This window comes from Hyla sarda, chromosome 7 (assembly GCF_029499605.1).
Source record: "Hyla sarda isolate aHylSar1 chromosome 7, aHylSar1.hap1, whole genome shotgun sequence".
NCBI classification, from domain to species: Eukaryota; Metazoa; Chordata; class Amphibia; order Anura; family Hylidae; genus Hyla; species Hyla sarda.
In genome coordinates this window covers 102,177,636-102,202,971 of record NC_079195.1, presented here as the reverse complement: position 1 = coordinate 102,202,971, position 25,336 = coordinate 102,177,636, and the positions used below count along the sequence as shown (strand labels likewise).

The window sequence follows — 25,336 nt, the reverse complement described above, 5'->3', positions numbered from 1 at the left end:
GCCCTGGTCCAGACGGACTCCCATTAATTTACTATAAAAAATTTAAAGACACTTTATTACCCCATGTTACTAATCTGTGTTCCTCATTATTTCAGAGCACTCCCCTCACTAGCCAATCTCAAAAAGTGCACATTACATTATTGGCCAAGGAGGGCAAGGACCCGAGGGAGTGCAGGAGCTACAGCACAATCTCCCTCTTGAACCTTGACCTTAAAATCTGGGCCAAGCTGCTGTCTATCCGCATCAAGAAATTTCTACCGCATTGGCTCTATCATTGGCTCTGTGCCTGGGAGAGAAGGTTGTACGAATACATCTAAACTGCTTACAGCTGTCTCCCATGCCCACTCTACCCGTCTGCCGTTGGTCCTTCTAGGCACTGATGCCGAGAAGGCCTTCGAAAGAGTCCACTGGCAGTTCCACTCTACGGAAGTTCCAATTCCTAGAATCCTTAATCATAGCTCTAATGTCCCTATACTCACAGCCTTCTGCCTCTCTACTTGTAAACAACTTGATTTTACCCCTCTTTCAGATAACCAAAGGAACCAGGCAGGGCTGTCCACTTTCCCTGACTTTATTTATTTTAATGATGGAGATGCTTCTTCAGAAAGTTCACCAGCTGGATTTCATCAAAGTATTTCTTACACCTCAAGGGGAGTTAAAAGCCTTAGCTTTTACTGATGATCTCCTTTTCCGCCTGACGGACCCTCTTAGTAGATTGCCCTGTCTGGTTCAACTTTTTGAAGATTTTGGAGAAGTCTCTAACTTCAAGGTGAATGTCTCCAAATCGGAGCTCATGAATATCTCCCTTCCTCCCTCTAAGTCGTCCTTGCTCAAATCCCTGCCTCTGTTTGCTTGGGCTACCACCTCCCTTAAATATCTAGGGGTCCACATCACAGCTGAGATGGGCGCTCTCTATGAGGCCAACTACAAACCACTTTCACATGACATCCGCAACACACTAGAGGTATATGATATTCCTTTAATATCTTTGTTAGGTAGACGCAATGTTCTTAGATGTTATGTTCTCCAGAAACTCACGTATAGGATGCAAATGGTTCCAATAGCACTGCCAGAGGCATTTTTTGCCTCTATGCAATCTGTTCTCTTAATACATATGGAAGCAAAAGAGACCACGGATGTGTTACGCACTTCTTTCCCATCCTACATGTGAAGGTGGTATCGGGTTTCCGGATGTCCGCTAGCTTTATCACTTTACTTCAGCTTAAACATTGTGTAGACCTTCTTTTCACACATCTTCTGACAGGCGGAAAATCATTGATCCCCTTGAGGTGACTCCAGACCTCCCCTCCTGTACTGCAGGACTGGATTGAAAAAGTTATCCAAATTTGCAGATTTGAGGGAATGACTAGCCGTGCGAACTGTTCACATGAGGTCTTTCTTAAAACATGGACGCCTTGGTTTAATTCAATATACTCTCAACAATGATGACATCATCATTGAGCAGTTAGATAGAAAATTTCAGAAGCTAATAACTATTGGAAGGATTAAGATTTTTTCATAGAAGTAATTTACAAATCTGTTTAACTTTCCGGAGCCAGTTGATATATATATATATATATATATATATATATATATATATATATATATATATATATATATATATATATATATAAATAAAGGTTTTGCCTGGAATACCCCTTTAAAGGCTAAAAACCATGTAGTGCAGCCCACATATATTTTAGAATTATCAACAAGCATTGCCTCTTAATGACATAGCTTACACACTCACTGGTAAATGCAGATTTTAATATGGTTTTCCAAGCATTTTAGATTGTTTAATTAGCTCATATTAATTAAAATGTAATCTAGTTCATTTCATGACACAGTGAGATCAGCATGATGCACCTAACAATGTTATTTCTTTGCTTTATCAATGAGCTAGGGCGACAAAAACAATTGCCATAATTCTCCAAAGATGGATTAAAATTCTGCATGCAACCCCTCCCAAAAAAAAAAAAAAAAAAATAAGAAGTCAATTATTCTGTCAACTCTTTAATTTACAACTAAAAGATAGTTAAATCTTTAAAGAAGCCCTTTGGGAATAACTATTATTTTTTGGCATAAATAGTGCGGCACAGGCTATTATTAGAGAATAATGTTGAGGGTCTTGTATATGCCTTGCACTAACTTGTTTTAGCTGATATTGCAGGCATGATTTTTATTTTTTTTTTTAAATCATATTGATTTATATTATAGAACAAAAATGATTTTCTTATGCTGCATACACATGCCACAAATCGTTTGGTTTCATGGAGTGTAATCACAGAAATTATCGAGACCAACCTAATCACCTGGCTAGACCATTTTTGGGAAAGTCACAGCACATTTTTTTTTTTTTTTAAATGCTTTACTACTATACATCCTAATAGCAGCCTTATACAAATAGAGCTGGCAGTAGAATTGGTCTGGGAGAATCTGATAGGTGATAATGTTGTTCTGTGGTTCAGCTGACCCAGAACAGACCCCATCTTCTGACACATTTTGTGTTGGTCAGACTTGACCCATTTACAGTAAGAAACACACAGATGTAGTTGTGCTGGAGTTAAACAAATGGTGCTGTAGGACTAGTGATGGCGAGTTCATGGGTGAAACAGAACAAAACTTGAAAAGCTTCTTTAATTGTAAAAATATACTATTCAAAAGGTAACCAATATTGATTGTTTCAGGGGTAGAAAACCTTACAACGTCTACTATTCTATTCTTGAAATCTACCTGGTACCAAGTTGTAAAAGCTCCATGGGGAAGGTGTATAAATTGTCAGGGGTATCTATAGCAATCATTTGATTGCTAATACTGTTTAGTGATATGCATAGGACATAGCACTGATCAGTATTATCGGCTATCTCCTGCTCTGGTCTGTTCGATCTCAGACCAGAGCAGGAGACGCCGGGAGACGGCCGGAGGCAGGTGAGGGGACCTCTGTCTGCCATTACAGATGATCGGATTGCCGTGGCAGCGCTGCGGGCCATCCGATCACCTATATTATCAAGCGCATTGCCGCAGATGCTGTGATCTGTAGTGATCACGGTATTAGAAGGGTTAATGGCAGACATCCACGCGATCGTGGATGTCGACCATTACTAGCGTGTCCACAGCTGCTGATATCAGCCAGAATCTGCTGTGTATGGCGCGAGCATCGCTCCGATGCTCGCGGTCATACATAGGACATAAATGTACGTACAAACCAGGACATACATTTACATCTGTGGTCGTCAAGGGGTTAAATAGTATTGCAGGGGTATTGCAGGTGTTTTAACCCCTTAACGGCCACGGACGTAAATGTACGTCCTGGTTTGGCGGTACTTCGCGCACTAGGACATACATTTACGTTCTGTGTATGACCGTAAGCATCGGAACGGTGCTCGCGTCATACACGGCAGATTCCGCCTGCCCATAATGGCCCATAATATGCCACTAGGTGTATTATCTCTCTGCAATTTGTTGTTTACTGCCTGTTAGGGAAATTATTTCTCTAGCCACAGAAAGACCAAGGTGGGACACAGGGCATGTGGTGGGCCTTAGCTACTGCTATGTGGTTTAGAGGGGGAAAACCTCTGTGTACCTGCAAAATGTGAGCCTACATCTCTACAATCCTCGATTGGTGCCTTTTTCTGTCCTCATCTTCTCATTCAGCCTAGACCATCATGATGCTTCTGCCAGTCATGACACACCTCTGCAGATTTTACTATCCAAACATCTTAAGTTCCACATTTTTCCATTATCCTCCCCATCTTCTTCCTGCCTACTAAGTTGCCCAGTGTCCCCAAATAGTGAATACCAAAAATATTTGTGCTTACAGATATTCCCCCCTAAAAATACTAGTACCACACAGGGGCCTCTACATTAAGTAATGCAGCATATAATGCTGTCAAAAAAAATGTGTGTTGAAAAAAAAAAAAAAGGCACCTTTACAGCAATAGTGCCACAGACTGACTGGTTGCTATGGTCAAATAACACCAGTTTTTGCCTCAAACAGATTGATAGATCTGGGACATAGAATTTCACAAAAACAATTCACTGGCATTGAGCAGAGATCTTTACAAAAAATACAAAGTATAGCAACAGTGTTCATCTCCCCTGAGCAGCCTCTCACATTTATTGATGTAATAGAGTAACAAAGTCCAGTTCAAAGACTTTTAGCAAGTAATGCATTTCACGTGTGTGTAACACCGTTATTCATACTAAAATACAATAGTCAAAACCAAGACTGAATAGAGGTGACATGGTGAATCAGGAGTGAGTGGAATACAGCATGTTACCCCCCTCTATCAAGAATCAATGTGGCATAATAGATAAACCACATCTGTATTGAGGTTTCATATCCAGTTAGAAACCCTAAATGGACAACAATAGTCTCCATCAACAAGAAAGTAAATAGGGTTGGAAGCAATAATCCTGGTAAACATTAAAATTAATTATATAATATTGCTATCTACAAAATAGAAATTAACTGTGTGTTCTACAGGACATAGTTCTGGGGATTTTAATGCATTTTGGTACATCTAACATATTGGGTTCTGCAAGATAAACATTATTTTAAATAAACAACATAAGTTGTATTGCAATTGATGTATTGTTTTATTTCGAACTACAGTTTCCTAGCAAAGCTATGCAGGCAATGGTAATGTATTTGAAGACTGCACCCACTGCATCTTGGTCAACTTTTAGCCTGCTACTACATGGCACTATATCCTAAGTAATTCAAATACTTGTCTTTTATTTTAGGGGCTAGAGCTGTTTTTGGACTTTTGCCCTGTGCTGCTTGCACCCTAGCTACTTTCTCAGATATCTGCAGTCAATTGGGCCATCTACAAAACTTTGGCATTTCCCTATTCTACCATTTCTCCTCAGTACTCTGTTTCCTCTGTCATTTTTAAGTAACATGAAATGCTGTTATATAACAAACTCACAGCACATCATATAACACTAGAGCTTGCTCCTGATTGGTGAACCTTCCAACTCGAATTATGTTGCCAGATTGACTGGCCTCTTCAAGATGTGCAGGTGATGGGGAGCAATGCCACAGTTCTCAGTTGCATAAGCATCCTGAGGACTCATTAGTGATCAATGGCTTGCCAACCATTGGTTTATAGCAGCAATGGTCTTGTCCTTCATTATTGGTATAATGGAAAATCCTTTTTCATGATACCTTTTATGCTCACTCCAAACACCTGCCTCAAACCAATGCAGGTGTGGGTGATAGGGTATACCAAATTTAAAGGGGTACTCCACCCCTAGACATCTTATTCCCTATCCAAAGGAAATAAGATGTTTGCTGGGACCCCCATCCCCACTACAATTTTCCTGCAACAGCCAGTGTTCGTTTAGAACACCAGCTGCGGCACCGGAGGCTCTTGACGTCACAACCACGCCCCCTCGTGGCGTCATGAACATGCCCCCAATGCAAGTCTATGGCGTAAAGAGGGGGCATGGTCGTGACATCAGCGCCGCATCGCTAGCAATCAGGCTTGGAGCGGAGTTCGCTCTGTGCACCAGATGCCTGCGGTGCCACAGCAGAGATCGCCGGGGTCCCAGCGGAGGGACCCCCGCAATCAGACATATTATCCCCTATCCTTTGGATAGTGGATAAGATATCTCGGGGCGGAGTACCCCTTTAATGTTGTCAGGCAAGGGACACGATTTTAGGATCAGCTTTTGGCTCTAGTGGTATACTCCGTAGTGTTTAAATTATAAGTGCTAAGAAACATGATTCAGCTACTACCATGATAAATTAAAAGGTAAATACCCTTCATATATAAGAAATATAAAAAAAATATAGTCAACATCAAATTTTATACCAGACTGAGGCCCCTTTCAGACTACAGGTATCATCCTGTAAAAACCTCTGTTATTACCCCCGGCAAAAAGTCCTGAAATCGGCAATGTCAATGGGATTTTTTGACCATCCTTTTGCATCAGGTATGTCTGTTTTGACTAACATCCGTTATTTTTGCCGGCACAAAAGACGGTGCATGCGCTAATTTTTGGTCAGGAAAAAAATTATGGTGAAAAAACGGCCGTTAAAATTTAGCATTAAAGTCTATGGGAAACGGATGTTAAAAAAAACATCCGTTATCATCCGTTATTGGCTGTTTTTTAAACATTCATTTTTTTTGTACTGAGCATGCTCAGTACAGCATTACAAAAAAAAAGGGTTCAAAACCTGATTTAAAAAAAAATGGATGTACCTGGTAATAACGGATGACAACGGATGATAACGGATGAACAACATCAGGTTTTTTAAAGAAAAAAACATTAAAAATAATCGATGATGGTTATCAGTTATCATCCAGGGGGTGTCAATGGTTTTCTGGTTTTCGTACAACATGCTGCTGCATTGTCTGGGTACATTGTTTCTCTGACATTTTACCCTTGAATGATATATGTCTTCCTATTTGTGTAATGGAAGGCCCCTAGAGACCACCCCGGGGAGTCTAAGCCTTTTCTAGGCCGGTTTAAAAAAAACGTGTTTTCTAAAACACTGAGTATTTTGTTATAATATGTAGTTTGTTGTACTGTGGCAGCCTGTCCCGGTTTCATGCTCCCCATAGTTAGAGTCGAATGTAACTACTGATAGGTTACTTACAGCCTTTTAGAGTATATATATATATATATATATATATATATATGTATATATGTGTGTTTGTTGTAGTAGGGCAGCCTTGTCCCTGTTTCACGCTTTTCATGCATAGAAGAATTTTAGAGTGGACCAGGTAGCTTAAAACTTTTAACATGCTCCCCTTAACACAGATAGCCCAGTACCAGTAATAACTTTTCACTGGTTGTAGTAATTGGTAATAACTTTATAAGCAGTGGAGGCTTCCTTTTAGGATAACTTGCTGGTTAAAATTCCTTATCTTCTCAAAGAAGCTGGACAGACGCAGCCCATGATGTGTGGGACTAGTGTCAAGAGGTCACGTATAGGAGAAATATCAGAGCTGCATATACTAGGCTTAGTGAGACAGCAGCCGGCTGAAGTGTAGATTAAACAGGGTTGAGTCATCATATTACTGCATAGAGATAGCCGATAAAATTAGGACCTTATGCAATTGCTAGTGGCAAAAATGACTGTACAGTATTGAAAGATCATTTATTTTCATCCGAGAGGGTTATAGAGCAGAGCAGAATAATCTACAGAATTCTTAAAGGGGTATTCCCATCTCATCAACCCAACCAAGAATTACAGCAAATGCAAAAACAGGACACTTACTAAATATAGTCTGGAATTTTTTTTTATGTATCCCTCAGCTTCTCTTCATTGTTTACTGCCCATCTCCTAGGGTTATGGCCAATAATGCAGTCTAGCAGTGCTCCTTGTATTTTCTAAGGGAAAGGCCAGGATCTTGGGAGCGTGCATTGTAGAGCATGCGTGGTAATTCCTGGCCCGGCTACCTCTCTGCAAGTACTGATTTGCACACGGCTATATAAAAAATATAGTGTAGAGTCTATACAAAATCCTGTAGCTATACAAAATCCTCTTGTAGCTTTCTTAATTTACTTTTTTTTAGCATCATTCTAGACAGATTTATTGCTTTTGAGCATAGGCCTGAATGTTCCTTTTAGCCGCATGTAGACTTTAGTAGACTTTAGTGCGCTTCTAGCTGCTGAGCAGTTATCTGAGCTGCACTTGCGCAAAGGCACTAATACTTTTAACACTTGTAGGGAACTTACAGAATACAGACTTAAACATCGAGAGAAGTTCAGGAAGGCGGTGTGAGTCAACAAAATGTGTCCGTCCACAATCTGAGCATTAGAATCAAGTTCAGACACTGAAAATCAGATAAACCACGAGATGGGAATACCCTTTTAAAACTTTTGGGAAAGACATTCCTGATTCTACCTTATAATACACCAGTCTGTGCTTTGGCACTAAAAGTACAGCATCTGCACATAGCATTATAACCAAATATTTTCTTTCAACTTACAGAAATAGTCATATGTCTGATGTGTTGTAATGGGCATTTTTTGTAAAAATGACAGGAAGAGTAGACATACAGTATTTTTATGGTCAAAGTATTGTGGTGCTGCACTAGTATAATAAACTACCATGCCCTAAGGCTCCACAACTATTCTAGATTGAACACAGCACCTGTGTTAATATCTCTTTGCCAAGTCTGAGCTCTAAAATATACGGATGTAACACAAGGGAAAGGTATTTCCCATATAAACTCCTACACAAAATACTGACCATAAATTACGGTGACAAGAACCCGTACAAATCACCTACGAAATTGCTTATGTCTCGGATCCAGTCATGAAATCACTGTATCAACTTCTGAAGTGATCTCTTGCCAAAAGCAGTGTGTATTGCACATCTGGTAATGTTTTCTCCTGACTTTCATTACCTACATTAATGCCAGAAATATTTCAAATTATAGAATGGTACAAAGTAAAAAACGGCTAGAGCTTGATTGATATAACTATTAATTTCCTTCATGGCGGGCAGATTAATACATAGGTTGTAAGGGAGGATGAAATATGCTTGTGGCATAAAATAACAGGATGAGAGGAATTTTAAATTTTAATGGTATTGTTCAAAGATTGAAAAGATTCATTCTGGCAATCTATATATATATAAAACTCAATGGCCGACATTTATCATTGTCTTTAGATGGCTTTTCGTGTCTACAAAAGGTGCAAAAAAGGCGCAAGCAGGTTTAATATGAGCCTTTTTTGCGCCTTTTGGTTTACACATTTCTGCTGATTTTCAGTTGCAATCCACTGATTTTGGCAATACACATGATATGGAAGGGTTTTATGAACTGCGCCTTTTTGTAAAGAGGCACAAAAAAGGCACTAAGCCACTGAAAAGTCTCTAAAAGTACACCAGCCCAGACTTAGCTTAGCATTTAATAAATGTGGTGTTCCTAAACATTACATTACATAACATTAGGTGTAGAAGAATGCTTCACTTACATCTACAATGATAAATCTTGAGAAGAGACGTTTAAGGGGGGATATGATAAACGTATATAAGTAAATTAATGGCCCATACAAAAAATATGGAGAAAAACTGTTCCAGGTTAAACCCCCCCCCCAAAGGACGAGGGGGCACTCCCTCTGTCTGGAGAAGAAAAAGTTTAGTCTCAAGGGGCGACACGCCTTCTTTACCGTGAGGACTGTGAATTTATGGAACGGTCTACCTCAGGAACTGGTCACAGCAGGAACAATTAACAGCTTTAAAACAGGATTAGATACATTCATGGAACAAAATAACATTAATGCTTATGAAGAAATATAAAATCCCATCCCTTCCCCAATATCGCGCCACACCCCTACCCCTTAATTCCCTGGTTGAACTTGATGGACATATGTCTTTTTTCGACCGTACTAACTATGTAACTATGTAAATGCCGGCCAATGTGTGTGTGTGTGTGTGTGTGTATATGTTCCAGCATCACGTCCAAACGGCTAAAGATATTAACATGAAACTTGGCACACATGTTACTTATATGTCAACAACAAACATAGGATAGGTCATTTAACCCTTACCGACCCCCATTTGCGAGAGACAGGGTTTTTGTTTAAAGTCCCATACAAGTCTATGGGAAATATATGTTATTACATAACTTCCAAACGGCTGGAGATATTTCGATAATATTTGGTCACATGTTACTTATATGTCCACTTAAAATATAGGATAGTTAATGTAACCCTTAAAGGGGTATTCCGGCGCTAAGACATCTTATCCCCTACGCAAAGGATAGGGGATAAGATGCCTGATCGCAGGGGTCCCCGTGATTGCCAGTAATCAGACCCGGAACGAACACGCTCCGGGGACTGATTCTAACGAGGTGCTGCATGCATGATACTTATATGTCAAAAAAAAAAATATATGATAGTTAAATTAACCCTTACCCTTATAGAAAAGATGGGTTTTTGTTTCAAGTCCCATGCAAGTATATGGGACTTCCATGACCTTACTCCACAAGCTCTGCATCTCCTGGTGAATGTGTCAGTCCGGCTTGCAAGCCACACCCCATCTCACAAAGACACACCCACTGTTTAAGCCCCATCCCTTTTATTATCTACCCTTTTTGTGCATCAGTCAGGCTTGCAAATCACGCCCAGTCCCACAAAGCCAAGTCCCCTTCTATTTTCAGCTTACAATATCTTCATCACTCACAAATCAGTCCCACCTGAGGACAGGATAGGAGGATGGGACATAAGAACGGGATATGAGGACGGGATATGAGGATGGGATAGGAGGTCGGGATATGGGGACGGGATATGGGCTCAAGTTATGAGGACGGGATATGAGGGCGGGATATGAGGACAGCATATGAGGACGGGATATGAGGACTGGGTATGAGGACGGGATAGGAGGTCAAGATAGGAGGCCGGGATAGGAGGTCAGGATATGAGGACGGGATAGAAGGTCAGGATATGAGGACAGGATATGAGGTTGAGATATGGGGACGGGATATGAAGTCAAAAGCTTCCTCCTATGTTGATTTTCCTCCCCAACAAGGATTAGGAAGAAAAAAACAGGCAACCCTGGGTACTCCACTAGTTTCATATAAATTATAAACTTCTCAATTGAGCTGACGGCACACATACACTGTTTATGTTGATTATTTTATTAAATACAGCAAGGGAACTGTCACATAAGTTTTCTCCTTTATTACTGCAGGCCTCATTCATGTCCTAGAGTCATATTCTTAACATCCATATGCATATTTTATACATTGAATTATGGAAAGAGTTGGTTTAAAGGAAGCTTCCACTGCAGAGATTTAGAAAGTTCTCTCTCAAGGCACTGGTTATCGGCAATGGCAGGCTCCCACAGCCACAAGGAATATGTTGCTTATTATGACATATATTGACTGCAGGGCCCATCTTTAGGTAATGTCTTTATGTATGTGAGTAAAGGAATATGAGCCACATTATTCACATAGCCACAGGGCCCTCTTCAGTGCACCTGTGCACACTTGTATGATACATTAAGTTTCCTATATTAGTATATAACAGTTTAACATCCTGCTTGAGTACGTGGTTCATTGCTTTTCATATATATCCATATATATCCACTAAGTGGTTCACGTTTTTTGTTACTTCTCACCAGAGTAAAACATAGAGGCATTATCAGAAGTTGGGCCCTGCATACAAGGAATAGACATCGTTTCGTCTTTCAGCATTTATTATTAAGGCACCCTGAGTTCATCAAGCATGGCTGTCCCCATCTGCTTTCTGGAGATTGCCTGTACTCTACCGCCAAAGACAATATAGTGAGTGTATAACTTACATCTTCCTATGTCATTCATGTTTGTCATCCTTAGGCAGTCCTGTAATGTTAGGACTTGTAGTTTTGGAATAGTTGGAGGTACAATGTTGGGATCTTTTGCAAAACTACAACTCCCAGGATGCCCAGACATCTTTTGACTGTCCATGCATGCTTGGAGTTGTGGTTTTGCAACAGCTGGAGGTTTGGTAAAACTCTGTTACAGCAGTGTTGCTGAAGCCTGTGTTCCTCCTGCAGCCTTGTCAATCAGCCATCTCGTGTCCATGACCCTTGGACATGCTCATGCTGCTGTGGGACTCATCAGTGTCCCAGGAGGTATGGGTTGCTCAAAAATAAACAAAATTTAAGCTTCTAGGCGCTGATCAGTTGCAGTAGATAGGTGCGGACACAGTAATATTGTAATGCTTAAATTTTGTTTATTTTTGAGCATTTCCTACTGGACCAGCATTGCTGACTCTGGACAAGCCACGGCATTGATCCTAGCATCACATTTAAACAGATGTCTACTGAGGTATTGTGCTCTTAGCACAACCCCATATGGTGAGTGTAAATTCGCTTATCATTTTACTGTATACTGGTTTGACATATTACACAAGGGGCACGTATCCCTTTTTTTCTTTCTTTCTGTCCAGGAGGAGGTATGGGGACCCCTAGTGGTGGGATTTTCAATGGCAATTTTCTTAAATAAAATGTGAACATATTTTAAAGAAGTATATTAGAGAAACTATTGTTTTGCTCAGATTTACAACCTATAAAAAGTTTTTATATTTGCAATGGGGATTTTCTCCTGCTCAGTTCCTGAGACCCCCCCCCAATGTCGGCGATCACCACAAACCTGCGGTGATACCGGGTCATACAGGTCTCCAGCGACCTGGACAAGGCACCCACAATCCCCCTGAAGGGATAGGAGTGAGTATCCCTGCTATTTGTTGTTCAGAAGCAACCGACCAATAGCAGATCGGGGGCGGGGGTTAAAGTTCGGTTCCACCATTCTGCCCACCCACATTAGTCTTGGCAGAACGGGGGAACTGTTCTGTGACCGCCGCCAGAGGGTCACTTACCATCGGCGGCAGCAGGCGGCGATGACGTGCGGCTGGCTCCCTGGTGCAAACTACGGAAGCCAGTGAGTTGCCTAGCAACATCTGGGGGGCTACAGTTTGGAGACCACTATACAGTGGTCTTTAAACTGTAGCCCTTGAGATGTTGCAAAACTACAACTCCCAGCATGCCCAAACAGCTGTTTGCGCAAGCTGGGATTTGTAGTTTTGCAACAGCTGGAAGGCCACAGTTTGGAGTTCACTGTGCAGTGGTCTCTAAACTGTGGCCCTCTAGATCTTGCAAAATTACAACTCCCAGCATGCCCACACAGCAGTTTGCTGTCTGGGTATACTGGGTTTTGTAGTTTTGCAAGTTGTAGTTGCGTACCTCCAGTTGTTGTATGACTACATCTCCCAGCATGCCCTTCGGCAATCAGTACATGCTGGGAGTTGTAGTTTTGCAACAGCTGGAGGCACACTGATTGGAAAATACTGAGTTAGGTAACAGAACCTAACTGAAGGTTTTCCAACTAGTGTCAGTGCATGCTGGGAGTTGTAGTTTTCCAACAGCTGGAGGTTTGCCCTCCCATGTGAATGTATGGGGTTTGAGTTGCGACAAATTTTCCGTAAACCCAGGAAAATAGGGGAAAAAAAGCCAGCTAAAATTTGTAACCCCATTTCTTCTGAGTAAGAACATACCCCATATGTGGATGTAAAGTACTCTGCGGACAAACTACAATGCTCAGAAGAGAAAAAGTGCCATTGGGCTTTTGGAGAGAAAACTTGTCCGAATTTGAAGGCCATGTGTCTTTACAAAGCCCCTATAATGCCAGAACAATGGACACCCCCCCTACATGTAATTCCATTTTGGAAACTACACCCCTCACGGAATGTAATAAGGGGTACAGTGAGCATTTACACCCCACAGGTGTCTGACAAATTTTTGGAACAGTGGTCCGTGAAAATGAAAAATGTAATTTTTCATTTGCACAGCCCACTGTTCCAAAGATCTGTCGAATGCCAATGGTGTGTAAATGCTCAATGCACCCCTTATTAAATTCTCTGAGGGGTGTAGTTTCCAAAATGGGTTCACATGTTGGGGGGTCCACTGTTCTGGCACCACAGGGGGCTTTGTAAATGCTCATAGCCCCCAAATTACAAATTCTCTCACCAAAAGTCCAATGGTGCTCCTTCTCTTCTGAGAATTGTAGTGTGGCAGCAGAGCACTTGACGTCCACACATGGGATATTTCCATACTCAGAAGAAATGGGGTTATAAAACTTTTTTTGGGGGGGGTATGTAAAATTTGGGGGGAAAAACTGCATTTTAGTGAAAAAAAAACTTAAGGCTCACTGCACCCCTTGTTACATTCCTTGAGGGGTGTAGTTTCCAAAATAGTATGCCATGTTTTTTTTCTGTTCTGGCACCATAGGGGCTTTCTAAATGCGACATGCCCCCCAAAAACCATTTCAGCAAAATTTGCTTTCCAAAAGCCAAACGGGGCTCCTTCTCTTCTGAGCATTGTAGTGCGCCAGCAGAGCATTTGACGTCCACACATGGGGTATTTCCATACTAAGAAGAAATGGGGTTACACATTTTGGCTATGGGGTTACACACTATTGCCCCTTGTAAAAATGTGACATTTGGGGAAAAAATGCATTTTAGTGAAAACAAAAAAATTTTCACTTTCACATCTGACTTTAATGAAAAGTCGTCAAGCACCTGTGGGGTGTAAAGGCTCACTGTACCCCTTTTTTAGGTTCCTTGAGAGGTGTAGTTTCTAAAATAGTATGCCATGCTGGGTTTATTTTGCTGTTCTGGCACCATAGGGGCTTCCTAAATGTGACATGCCCCCAAAAAACCGTTTAAGCAAAATTCACTCTCCAAAATCCCATTGTCGTTCCTTCCCTTCTGAGCCCTCTAGTGCACCCACGGAGCACTTTACGTCCACATAGGAGGTATTCCCTTACTAGAGAGAAATGGGGTTACAAATTTTGGGGGGGATTTCTCTCCTTTTACCCCTTGTAAAAATAAAAAAAATGGCTCTACAAGAACATGCAAGTGTAAAAAATGAGTCACTTTTCTGCTATTCCTGTGAAACACCTAAAGGATTAACAAACTTTCTGAATGTCCTTTTGAATACTTTGAGGGGGTGCAGTTTTTATAATGGGGTAATTTATGGGGTATTTCTAATATGAAAGCCCCTCAATTCCACTTCAAACTGAACCGGTCCCTGAAAAATTCAGATTTTTTAATTTTTGTGAAAAATTGGAAAATTGCTGCTGAACTTTGTAGCCCTCTAATGTATTCCAGAAGTAAAAACATGTCAACTTTATGATGCCAACATAAAGTAGACATATTGGCTTTATGGATTTATTTCACGAAAGATTAGAAGGTTGTGAAGGAATTAAATGGGCCAGGGTACAAAATGTTAATAAATACTTGTAGACTGACATGTGAGTCAATTTGCCTTTGGGTTTTAATTAGCAAAAATGCTGCAAGAGGTACAAACTTAAAAGAAAAAATGTCATTAAAAGGTATGTAAGTATGGCCTATTAACCATGTAAAAAATACTGCACATGTATATAAATACTGTGCACTTATTATGCACATTATTTATATAAATTAATAGATGTATAAACATACTATATAAAATAGAAAGACAGGTCAAAGTACAGTTTTACATTATCTCAGGGCTCTAGGTTTTTCCGAGCATTTCTTAAAAAGAAGCAGTTTTTTTTACATTTCCGCATTTTAGTCCCATTTTGTATTGTTTAAATCAAATCAATAACATTTATCAGTTTTTTTTTTATTTATAAATACTGCAAATCTAAAAAATAGAACTAGCTCTTACCATTGAAGGTACAAAAGGAGCAAGTATACCACCAACTCTGCATGCCATTGCACATACACCCAATCCAGCATTCCTAAAACAGAAATAAAATAAATACTTTAAAAAGGGGCTAAGAAGAACCCATTTTATGTACTGTAATTAAAAAAAAGAACCTTTTACATGCTTTCTAAGAACAGTACACCCTACCGATCTTTTTTATTCTTCTTGGAAATGTATAAGTAAAATGACAACTACATTTTACCAATTCTATTGTCAATAGGGTGTGTCTCTATAAAGCTGGACATTGCCATCATTGATCGGTTTGTCCATATCACAGAACACAGAAGGCGCTTACATTCCAAGCAGATTTTCTTATTTTTCTTGTCCAGTCCTGTATACAAATAATGGCCGACGGGCTCAAATGCGCTCCCTCATTATCTTGTTTAAAAAGTTTAAAGTAGTCATACAAACTACACAACATCAAGAATGAGGTAAGTACTTGCACATTAGTTTTTTGCTATTCTTGCTGAAATTTTCACGAGGGCAAACCTTTTGGTTACTCACCAAACCCATACATATCTTGGGCAATAACCGTTACTTCTTCAGTGGAAACACGTTTAAATCACTGCACTCATTGAGCCCTAAGGGCCCCAGCACCTACGTATCTAGTGTCAACTCAGTTCCTTGTTGTAATAGAATCCCTATGTTTATCACCTCATCTCTCCGGAGTTTATACCACTGCTAACCTGAGAAATTGTATATGTTCTTTATTAATATTATGTACAGTTGCCATGTTTTTTATTACATTTGGACAACAAATACCTGTAACAAAAGACCTGAAATATTCCCTAATTTTGTTCTAGTTGTCAGAGCAAAAACGCACATCCACCTTCTGAGTGTGTACTGCAGTCTACAACCTGTTATTCCAATAAACACTAACCACTGCTCATGGTGCTCAATCTTGAAACTCAAAGCAATACATTGATTGGTTTGTTTTAGGTTATGCAGACACTTCCTTTATCGGTCAGTAACATTTTTAACATCCAGCTGTAAATTTATCTATACATGTTCAGGAGAAATAACAAAGGGGGTGGGCATAATGGCATAACATGGAGTTCTAAGAAACAAAGATTCAGAATTATGCTTTCATGGAGAATACAAGTATTTTCTAAAACACTTGCAAATACACAACATGTGGAGATGGCTCACCTATAAAATGTAAACATGAAACTATAAGGCTGCTTTCACACTATAAAAATATCTCCGTTATACGCCTGTTATAAAAACCCTGGAAATCGTCCGATAAAAATTCCCATTATAGTCTATGGGATTTTTTTAATAGCCGTTTTAACACGCTATCGCCAGTTATTAATAATGGCCGTTATTTTGTGACGGACGAATGAAGGAAAGAAATATTGCATGCCGTTATTAATAACGGGCGATAACGGTTAAAACGACTATTAGAAAAATCCCACAGACTATAATGGGATTTTCGAATGGCCTTTAGGGATTTTCTAACGGCCGTTTAACGGCCAATTTTCAAGGTTTTTATGACGAACATTCATTACGGATGAATTTTTATAGTGTGAAAGGGGCCTAAGGGTGCTAAAAAACGGAATCTAACTAAATACAAAATGTAGCAAACAAGAAGAAGATACCTGATATATTAAAAGCACAAATAAAGCTATTTTCCATTGACCTCTTAGGTGTACTTTTAATATATCAGGTATTTTCTTTCTTATTTGCTACATTTTTAGTAAAACACTTGTCAGTAGAGTTTACAGATTATTTAAACACACCATCATACATACAGATGTAGCCAGCATCATCTTGATTCCTGGTGTATTAAGATATAGTACTGCACTCTTGAAGTCAAGATAAATGATTTCAACACATTGCACAAATATGAGTTGAGATATATTGATATAAATTATCTGGACACATTGCACAAACCTAATGTTAACCTTATTCTCCAAATACTGAAACTAGAGATGAGCGAAGTTACAGTGATTTGATACAAACTTCTAGGCTCGGCAGTTGCTGACTTATCCTGCATAAATTAGTTCAGCTTTCAGGTGCTCCGGTTGGCTGGAAAAGGTGGATACAGTCCTAGGAGACTCTCTCCTAGGACTGTATCGCCTTTTCCAGCCCACCAGAGCACCTGAAAGCTGAACTAATTTATGCAGGCTAAAGTCAGCAACTGCCGAGCCGAGAAGTTTGTGACGAATCGAATCACTGTAACTTCACACAAATCACTGTAACAACACCTTGTGGAACATCTTTGTAGCACGGTACAATCTAGAGGCCTGCATTGGGATTAGGATCCCACAGACCCAACTAAAAACGTGCAGACAGTCAGGAGGCTGCTGCAGGTGGGAGGCACTATGCCTGCGGGTCCTGCTAATCCTGCACCAGCCTCAATATAACATGAAATGAGACAGTGACTGACTGTCTCACACTCACAGTGCCCCTCGCAGTACTGTCTCCTCCCCCTGCTGCCGCCACCCCCCTCCATTTTGTGGAGCCCACTGAGCTCAGCCTGCCCTAGAGGATCGTGTACTGTACTCTCTCCATCATCTCCCAGCCCGGTAGGTCAGAGCGCTGCCACCGATGTTCACACACAGAGACACAAAGTGCGCTGCGCTCGTGCTGCGGCCCAGGCTGGGTATGTAAGCGACTGCATCTCGGTGTTCCTCCAAGCCAGGGCATCTGCACTGCTATGCACATGGGGGTGCAGACTCCTACAGACCCTAGGGTGCAATGCTCTGCAGTCTGCACATACTCCCACCTGTATAGGAATGTACACACACACACACACCCTGCTATACACATGGGGGGTATTTGCAGACTGCAGAACATTGCACCCTAGAGTCTGTAGATTCCTATGTTAGCGGGAGCAGGCAGGATTGGACAAACATTTTAGCGGGAGCGGGCGGGAGTGGAGCAAACACCCAACGGGAGCGGGCAGGATTGGTAAAAAAAAATCATCGGGAGCGGGAGAAAGCAGGATTGAATAACCAGTCCTGCCCAGTGCTCTAGTACATTCTATGGAAGATGTGAAAAATTACAAGCTGACATAAACACACTGATTGTTTGGGCATCCACTTAGCAAATGAGGGTCAATGTGGATAAATGTAAAGATATGCATCTGGGTACAAATAACCTGCATACATCATATGTCCTGGGAGAGTCATAGGTAAAGAAGGATCTGGGTGTACTTGGAGATCATAGACTACAGAACAGCAAAAATGTTAAGCAGCTGCTTCTAAGGCCAGCAGGATATTGTCATGGAGCAAAAGAGAAATGGACTCGCGGGACAGGGACATAATACTACCACTTTATAAAGCATTTGATTGGCCTCGCTGGAATATGCTTTTCAGGTTTGGGCATCAGTTCATAAAAGGGACATCCTGGAGCTGGGTAAGGTACAGAGACACAAAACTAAACTAATAAGAGACAAAGACAGCGCAGGCACTGTTACTCTCCCTGATAGCACAGTTTACACGGAGGTGAGCGGCTGGTGGCAGTGAACAGTTCATGCACACAGTTACTGGCTGGTGGTGCTCATTTGCAGAAATGTATAAACATCAAACCTAAATGTGGCAAAGAATGACAAAGGCACTCACCATGTGCTGTGTGACAACTTGTTTTATTGCTCAGTGCATCAGTGAAGGATAAGGCAGCAGCATGCCACTGCAAGTGCGTTTAGATTGGTGACAGCGATTTCCTTCCCAGAGGAACTTCAACGGACCATCTTCAGAACGTTGAGGTGCCGGCACAGAGATTGCGGGGAGAGGAGGTGGGGGGGGGGGAGTCCGAGTCCCAGAGGCCAGATCCCTGCGATCAGACATCTTATCCCCTATGCTTTGGATAGGGGTTAAGATGTCTAGGGGCGGAGCACCCCTATGCTTTGGATAGGGGATAAGATGTCTAGGGGCGGAGCACCCCTATGCTTTGGATAGGGGATAAGATGTCTAGGGGCGGAGCACCCCTATGCTTTGGATAGGGGATAAGGTGTCTAGGGGCAGAGAACCCCTTTAAGGTACACCTGCACTATAGCAGATTGCAGGTAGGCTACAGCAGTTTTCACCTGTAAATATGCATGGTTCTTGCAGACTTTAAGTGTGCTCATGTTGTGGCTTTCGCCAAATGTACCATTTATCAAACTTCACTGTGTACACACACTTCGTATCCATGCCCAGAGGCAGCCATGGTTGCTTTAGGGACAGCTATAGATTTATGATATGTTATATGTGTCGGTAGATACAAAGTAAATGCAGATTGTTCAGTTTTTCCTAAGTTCACCTTTTAATTAAAAACATTATTACTAGTGTATTCAGACATTCATGTTTAATTAGGAATGAAAAATGAGCTTAGTCTCCAAGGAACACTTTCATTTTATGGTCCCAGGACCTTACAATACAGAATAATAGGGATGGAGACAGGTTTAAACACTGGACTATGAACTAATAAAACTGTAATATTAGCAGCAAGAAACTGTAGTACCAGCAGCTGTACCTGCCAGTATATGATGGTTGGTTAGTGGACAAACAGGTTTTCAAGTTCACAGACTATGGGCGGGTGGAATTACTATGATTTAGAGATTATCGTACATATAAACCACATGAAGTAATAATTGTCAATTAACAATAATTGATGACATCAAGTCTTGCATGCTAAAATCATAGAGGCCCCCCTGTGTTAAAGGAGTACTGCAGTCTTAGACACTTATCCCAATATTGAGCTGACATTGGGGACTGTCAATTTTACAAAGAGTAATTTTAGCCTGCAATTGGAAATGATGAGAAAGATTCCTGTTTGTGTGCAGTCATTAAAGGAGTACTGCAGTGTTGGACACTTAGCCCATATCTGCTCTGCGTGGCTAATGCATGTGTCCCCTTGCCCCCTCTATACAGCTCTATGGGAGAGACAGGGATGCACGAATGCTCCATTTCTGCCTCTCCCATAGAGATACATGGAGGAGGCGTGGGCCCCATACAGGAGATCGAGGGGCATCCCATCGTTCGGACCCTGCAATAAGACACATCCTGCGGATAGGGGATAATTGTCTATGGCTGCAGATCTCCTTTAATGACTGCACACAAACAGGAATATTTCTCCACCAACACAGGAATAGCTGGCTTTCCAACAGCAGGCTAAAATTACTCATTACTATGTTAGCTCAATATGCCTTTTTGGGAACTTATGATAAGAAAATAAACCACTGTTAAAATCAAATGTTATGCTTATCTATTTTCCAGTTTTTATTATTTTTTTTTATTGCAGATCACTATCTACATTGGCTGCCCAGTTTAGTAGAGACACCCCACATAGTTGTGCATATCCTTTTGGACTTCAGAACTGAAGTAAATGTGTCAAAGATTCAATTGGTGTTAAAATGGTTCTACAAGAATATTTGCCCAGGATACATTCTTACAGTTGCCGCAAATTAGATGGAGGACCTGACATGCTGTTAACATTGTATTCTATTCTCCCTATGATGCAGATAAGCCACAATGCTATGACGTGGGTTGCGAGCGTGTGTATTTTGGCCAAAATATCAACTAATATCTCATGTTTATCATATGGAGTATACCTTTTTAGGATTTGGTCTAATCTTGTGATGCCAGGGGAGCCCGGGAAGTCAGTGCTATGTGGGGTGCACATGCTGGGTAGCATGTATGGGTGTCACTAATAGGTTGTATGCTAGCATGGTGCACTACAAGCTATCATGTAACTGGCATCCTGTGCCCTATGCTTTATCGGTGTGCAACTATAATACTAAGCAGCTACCCCTCTCATGAATAGTAGGCGTGTTAGTGGTTGTTCAAAAGTATTTTGCACCTGTGTGACCTACCCTTTTATAGCATTGTGGCTCATGTGCATCATAGTGGGAATAGGTGTCTTACCTGCCCTTGTACCAGTAACCAGTAAGTGTGGACTATTTTCTGTTATTTTTTTTTTTGTGATTTTTCTCCCATTTTTGTGTAACAGTCTATTTTTTTTGCATTCAAGAGATGCTCCCTAGAGGATGAAGGCCTGAGGATAGAAAAGCAAGGAAAACTGGCTATTCACCTTTCTAAAACCAATTCATGACTATACGAACCATGAGGTATGGTGCATTGTCCTTTTGCCACAGGGTTAATGACTGCCATGAAGGGATGCACTTGGTAAGCAACAATGCATAATTACACCTTACTGTCCAGATACCTATCCACAGAGGACCCAGGGTGTACCACAAAAAACATTTTCCACACCATTACACCATCTCCACCCAAAAAGTATATATATTTTTTTAATACTTAAGCTTTCACCCAAGTCATAGCCCACAATCTAGGTATCATGAAGGGACAGGATTTTAATTGAATGTAACACTTTTTTACATGTGGGTGGGTATTGTGTTGTGTATTAGGGCCAGCAATCAGCCAACAAGGAAACAAATGCTTGTTTATTGGTTGATCTCAATGTTTAAACTTTTCATCGGCCACACAAGTTCCCGTGTAATAGGGCACATGCACATAACAAACAAGTGAAGCAAAGGACTACTGATATTTGCTCATATTTTTATATCACAAATATGGCAGCACATCTTTAAAGGATAAAAGTGATCAGCAAAATTACCTATCATTTAACCCCTTAAAGACACAGCCCATTTTGGCTTTAAAAGGGTACTCGGCGGAAATAATTATTTTTTGAACCCCTTAACGACCACGTACATAAATGTACGTCCTGGTTTGGCGGTACTTTGCGCACCAGGACGTACATTTACGTCCTGTGCATGACCGCGAGCATCGGAGCGGTGTTCGTGTCATACACGGCAGGTTCCAGCTGCTATCAGCCATTTACTCCTCAGATGCCATGATCAGTACAGATCACGGCATCTGCGGCAGTGCGCATGTTAAAATAGATGATCGGATAGCCTGCGGCGCTGCAGCGGCAATCCGATCATCTGTAATGGCGGACGGAGATCCCCTCACCTGCCTCCGTCCATCTCTCGGCATCTCCTGCTCTGGTCTGAGATCGAGCATACCAGAGCAGAAGATGACCAATAATACTGATTAGTGCTATGCTCTATGCATAGCACTGAACAGTATTAGCAATCAAATGATTGCTATAAATAGTCCCCTATGGGGACATAAAAAGTGTAAAAAAAAAGTTGAAAAATGTAAAAATAAAAGTAAAAAAATATGTGAAAAATCCCCTCCCCCAATAAAAATGAAAATTGTCAGTTTTTCCCATTTTACCCCCAAAAAGCTTAAATGTCCGAACTATCAAAATATAATGTTTATGACCCTGTATGGTAAACGACGTAAACGTAAAAAATAAAAATAAAGTCCAAAAATGCTGCTTTTTTGTCACATTTTATTCCCCCAAAAAAATAAAAAAATTATTTAAAAGTTTTATATAGGCAAATGTGGTATCAATAAAAATTACAGATGACGGCGCAAGAAATGAGCCCTCATACCGCCCTATATAAAGAAAAATGAAAAAGTTATAGGTGGTCAAAAGAGGGCAATTTCAGATTACTGATTTTGTACAAAAAGTTTTAGATTTTTTTAAGTGGTACAAAAATATAAAAGTATCTAGCCATGGGTATCATTTTAATCGTATTGACCCACAGAATAAAGAACATGTAATTTTTAACGTAAAGTGCAGAGGGTGAAAAAAATTTTTCGGGTTTGACGTACATTTTATGGTAAAATGAGAGGTTTCATTACAAAGTACAGTTGGGCACGCAAAAAACAAGCCCTTTTATGGGTCTATAGATGGAAATATAAAAGAGTTATGGATTTTAGAAGGCGAGGAGGAAAAAACGAAAACACAAAAATAAAATTGGCTTGGTCCTTAAGGTTAAAATGGGCTTGGTCCTTAAGGGGTTAAATAAACTGGTGCCAGAAAGTTAAACAGATTTGTAAATTGATTCTATTTAAAAATCTTAATCCTCCTAGTACTTATCAGCTGCTGTATACTACAGAGAAAGTTATTTTCTTTTTGAATTTCTTTTCTGTCTGACCACAGTGCTCTTTGCTGACACCTCTGTCCGTGTCAGGAACTGTCCTGAGCAGAAGCAAATCCCCGTAGCAAACCTCTCCTGCTCGGGACAGTTCCTGACATGGACAGAGGTATCAGCAGAGAGTACTGTGGTCAGACAGAAAAGAAATTCAAAAAGAAAAGAACTTCTTCTGGAGCATACAGCAGCTGATAAGTACTGGAAGGATTAAGATTTTTTTAATGGTCACTCTCATTAAAACTAATTTTTGCTATTACACTCCTTATGGGTAAATAAAAAATATTTCTAATATATTTTGTTTAAGAAAACAAATTAAGTTTTCTATGCTTTAGTTGTGCTTAAAAAAAGCTCAAGAGCAAATTTTCCCCCCATCTCATACACAGACTTTGGACCGAAGCCCAAACACAGGAAGTGCAGTCTGGAGTGCTGAGGTGGGGGAAAATGTGCTCTTGAGCTTTTTTAAGCATAAATAAAACATAGAAAACTTCATTTTTTTTAAACAAAGTATATTAGAAATATTTTTTATTACCATAAGGAGTGCAATAGCAAAAATGTGTTTTAATGAGAGTTACCATTTAAATAGAAATAATTTACAAATCTGTTTAACTCTCTGGCACTAGTTGATTTAAAAAAAAAAAAAAAAAAACTGTTTTCCACCTAAGTACCCCTTTGACCCCTTAATGACCATGGACATAAATGTACATCTTGGTGTGGAGGTACTTAACACACCAGGGCGTACATTTACGTCCTGTACATGACCGCGTTCATCGGAGCGATGCTTGCATCATGCACTGCTGGTCCCGGTAATGGAAAACATTGCGCTGATGTCCGCCATTAACCCCTAAGATGTCGTGATCAATACAGATCACGGCATCTGTGGCAATGTGCATGTTTAAATGGATGATCGGATCGCCCATTAAAATGGCAGACGAGGTCCCCTCACCTGCCTCCGTCCATCTCCTGGGGTCTTCTGCTCTGGTCTGAGATCGAGCAGACAAGAGCAGAAGATCGCCGATAACACTGATCAGTGCTATGCCCTATGCACTGAACAGTATTAGCAATCTAATGACTGCTATAAATAATCCCCTATGGGATGAAAAAAGGTTAATAAAAATGTGAAAAATCCCCTCCCCCAATGAAGATTTAAATTATCCCTTTTTCCAATTTTACCCCCAATAAGCGTAAAAAAATTAATTAATAAACATATTTGGTATCGCCGCGTGTGTAAATGTCCGAACTATCAAAATATATTGTCAATGATCTCATATGGTAAACGGTATAAACGTAAAAAAAATTTAATTGTCACATATTCCTAAAAAAAATTATAAAAATTGTATTAACAGTTTTATATATGCAAATGTGGTATCAATGAAAAGTACAGATCATGGCACAAAAATGAGCCCTCGTACCGCCGCTTGTACAGAAAAATGAAAAAGTTATAGGTTGTCAAAATAGGGGGATTTTAAACATACTAATTTGGTTAAAAAGCTTGAGACTTTTTTAAACCATTACAATAATAGAAAAGTATGTAATCATGGGTATCATTTTAATCGTATTGATGCACAGAATAGAGAAAACATGTAATTTTTACCGTAAAGTGTACAGCGTGGAAAGAAAACTTTCCAAAATTAGCAAAATTATTGTTTTCATTAAAATGTCTTCACTAAAAAAAAAACTATTGGGGGGATCGCCATTCATTTTATGGTAAAATAAGAGGTGTCATTACAGAGACCCATATGAGGGATTTTTTTGCACGACCAATTGTACTTTCATTAGTTCTTAGGCTGTACACTTTATAGTGAAAACTGATGTTTTCTTAATTCTGTGGGTCAATACAATTAAAATGATACCCATAGTTACATGCTTACCTATTATTGTACTGCTTAACACCTTGGGGACGCAGGGCGTATGCTCCCGTCCGCAAATCCTTAAGGACTCAGGACGTACCTGTACTCCCTGGTCCTGTTAATGGGGTTCAAACCGTTCTCACGAGCGGAGAATGGTTTAAACCCCGTGGGTCCCGACTGCTATCATCAGCCAGGACCCAGGGTGAATGCTGGACATGGCCGATGCCTGGCATTAACTCCTTATATGCCACAATCAACGTTGATCACGGCATCTAAAACGAAACCAAAAGTATCCCGGAAGCTCAGCGGAGCTGATCGGGACTATCGCGACATAATAGTGATGTC

The 25,336-nt window shown here is 40.4% G+C and overlaps 1 protein-coding gene across 3 annotated transcripts in view; it reads right to left on the bottom strand.

Annotated features, from left to right (window-relative positions):
* The window catches only part of LOC130282215 (solute carrier family 22 member 15-like), a 418,635-nt gene that overhangs the window by 30,381 nt on the left and 362,918 nt on the right, over window positions 1-25,336 (bottom strand). For all 3 annotated transcript variants that reach the window (XM_056530237.1, XM_056530240.1, XM_056530236.1), the window contains one exon: window positions 15,155-15,227. In XM_056530237.1, the coding sequence (XP_056386212.1) occupies window positions 15,155-15,227 (73 nt within the window). The remainder of the gene's footprint in view (window positions 1-15,154; window positions 15,228-25,336) is intronic.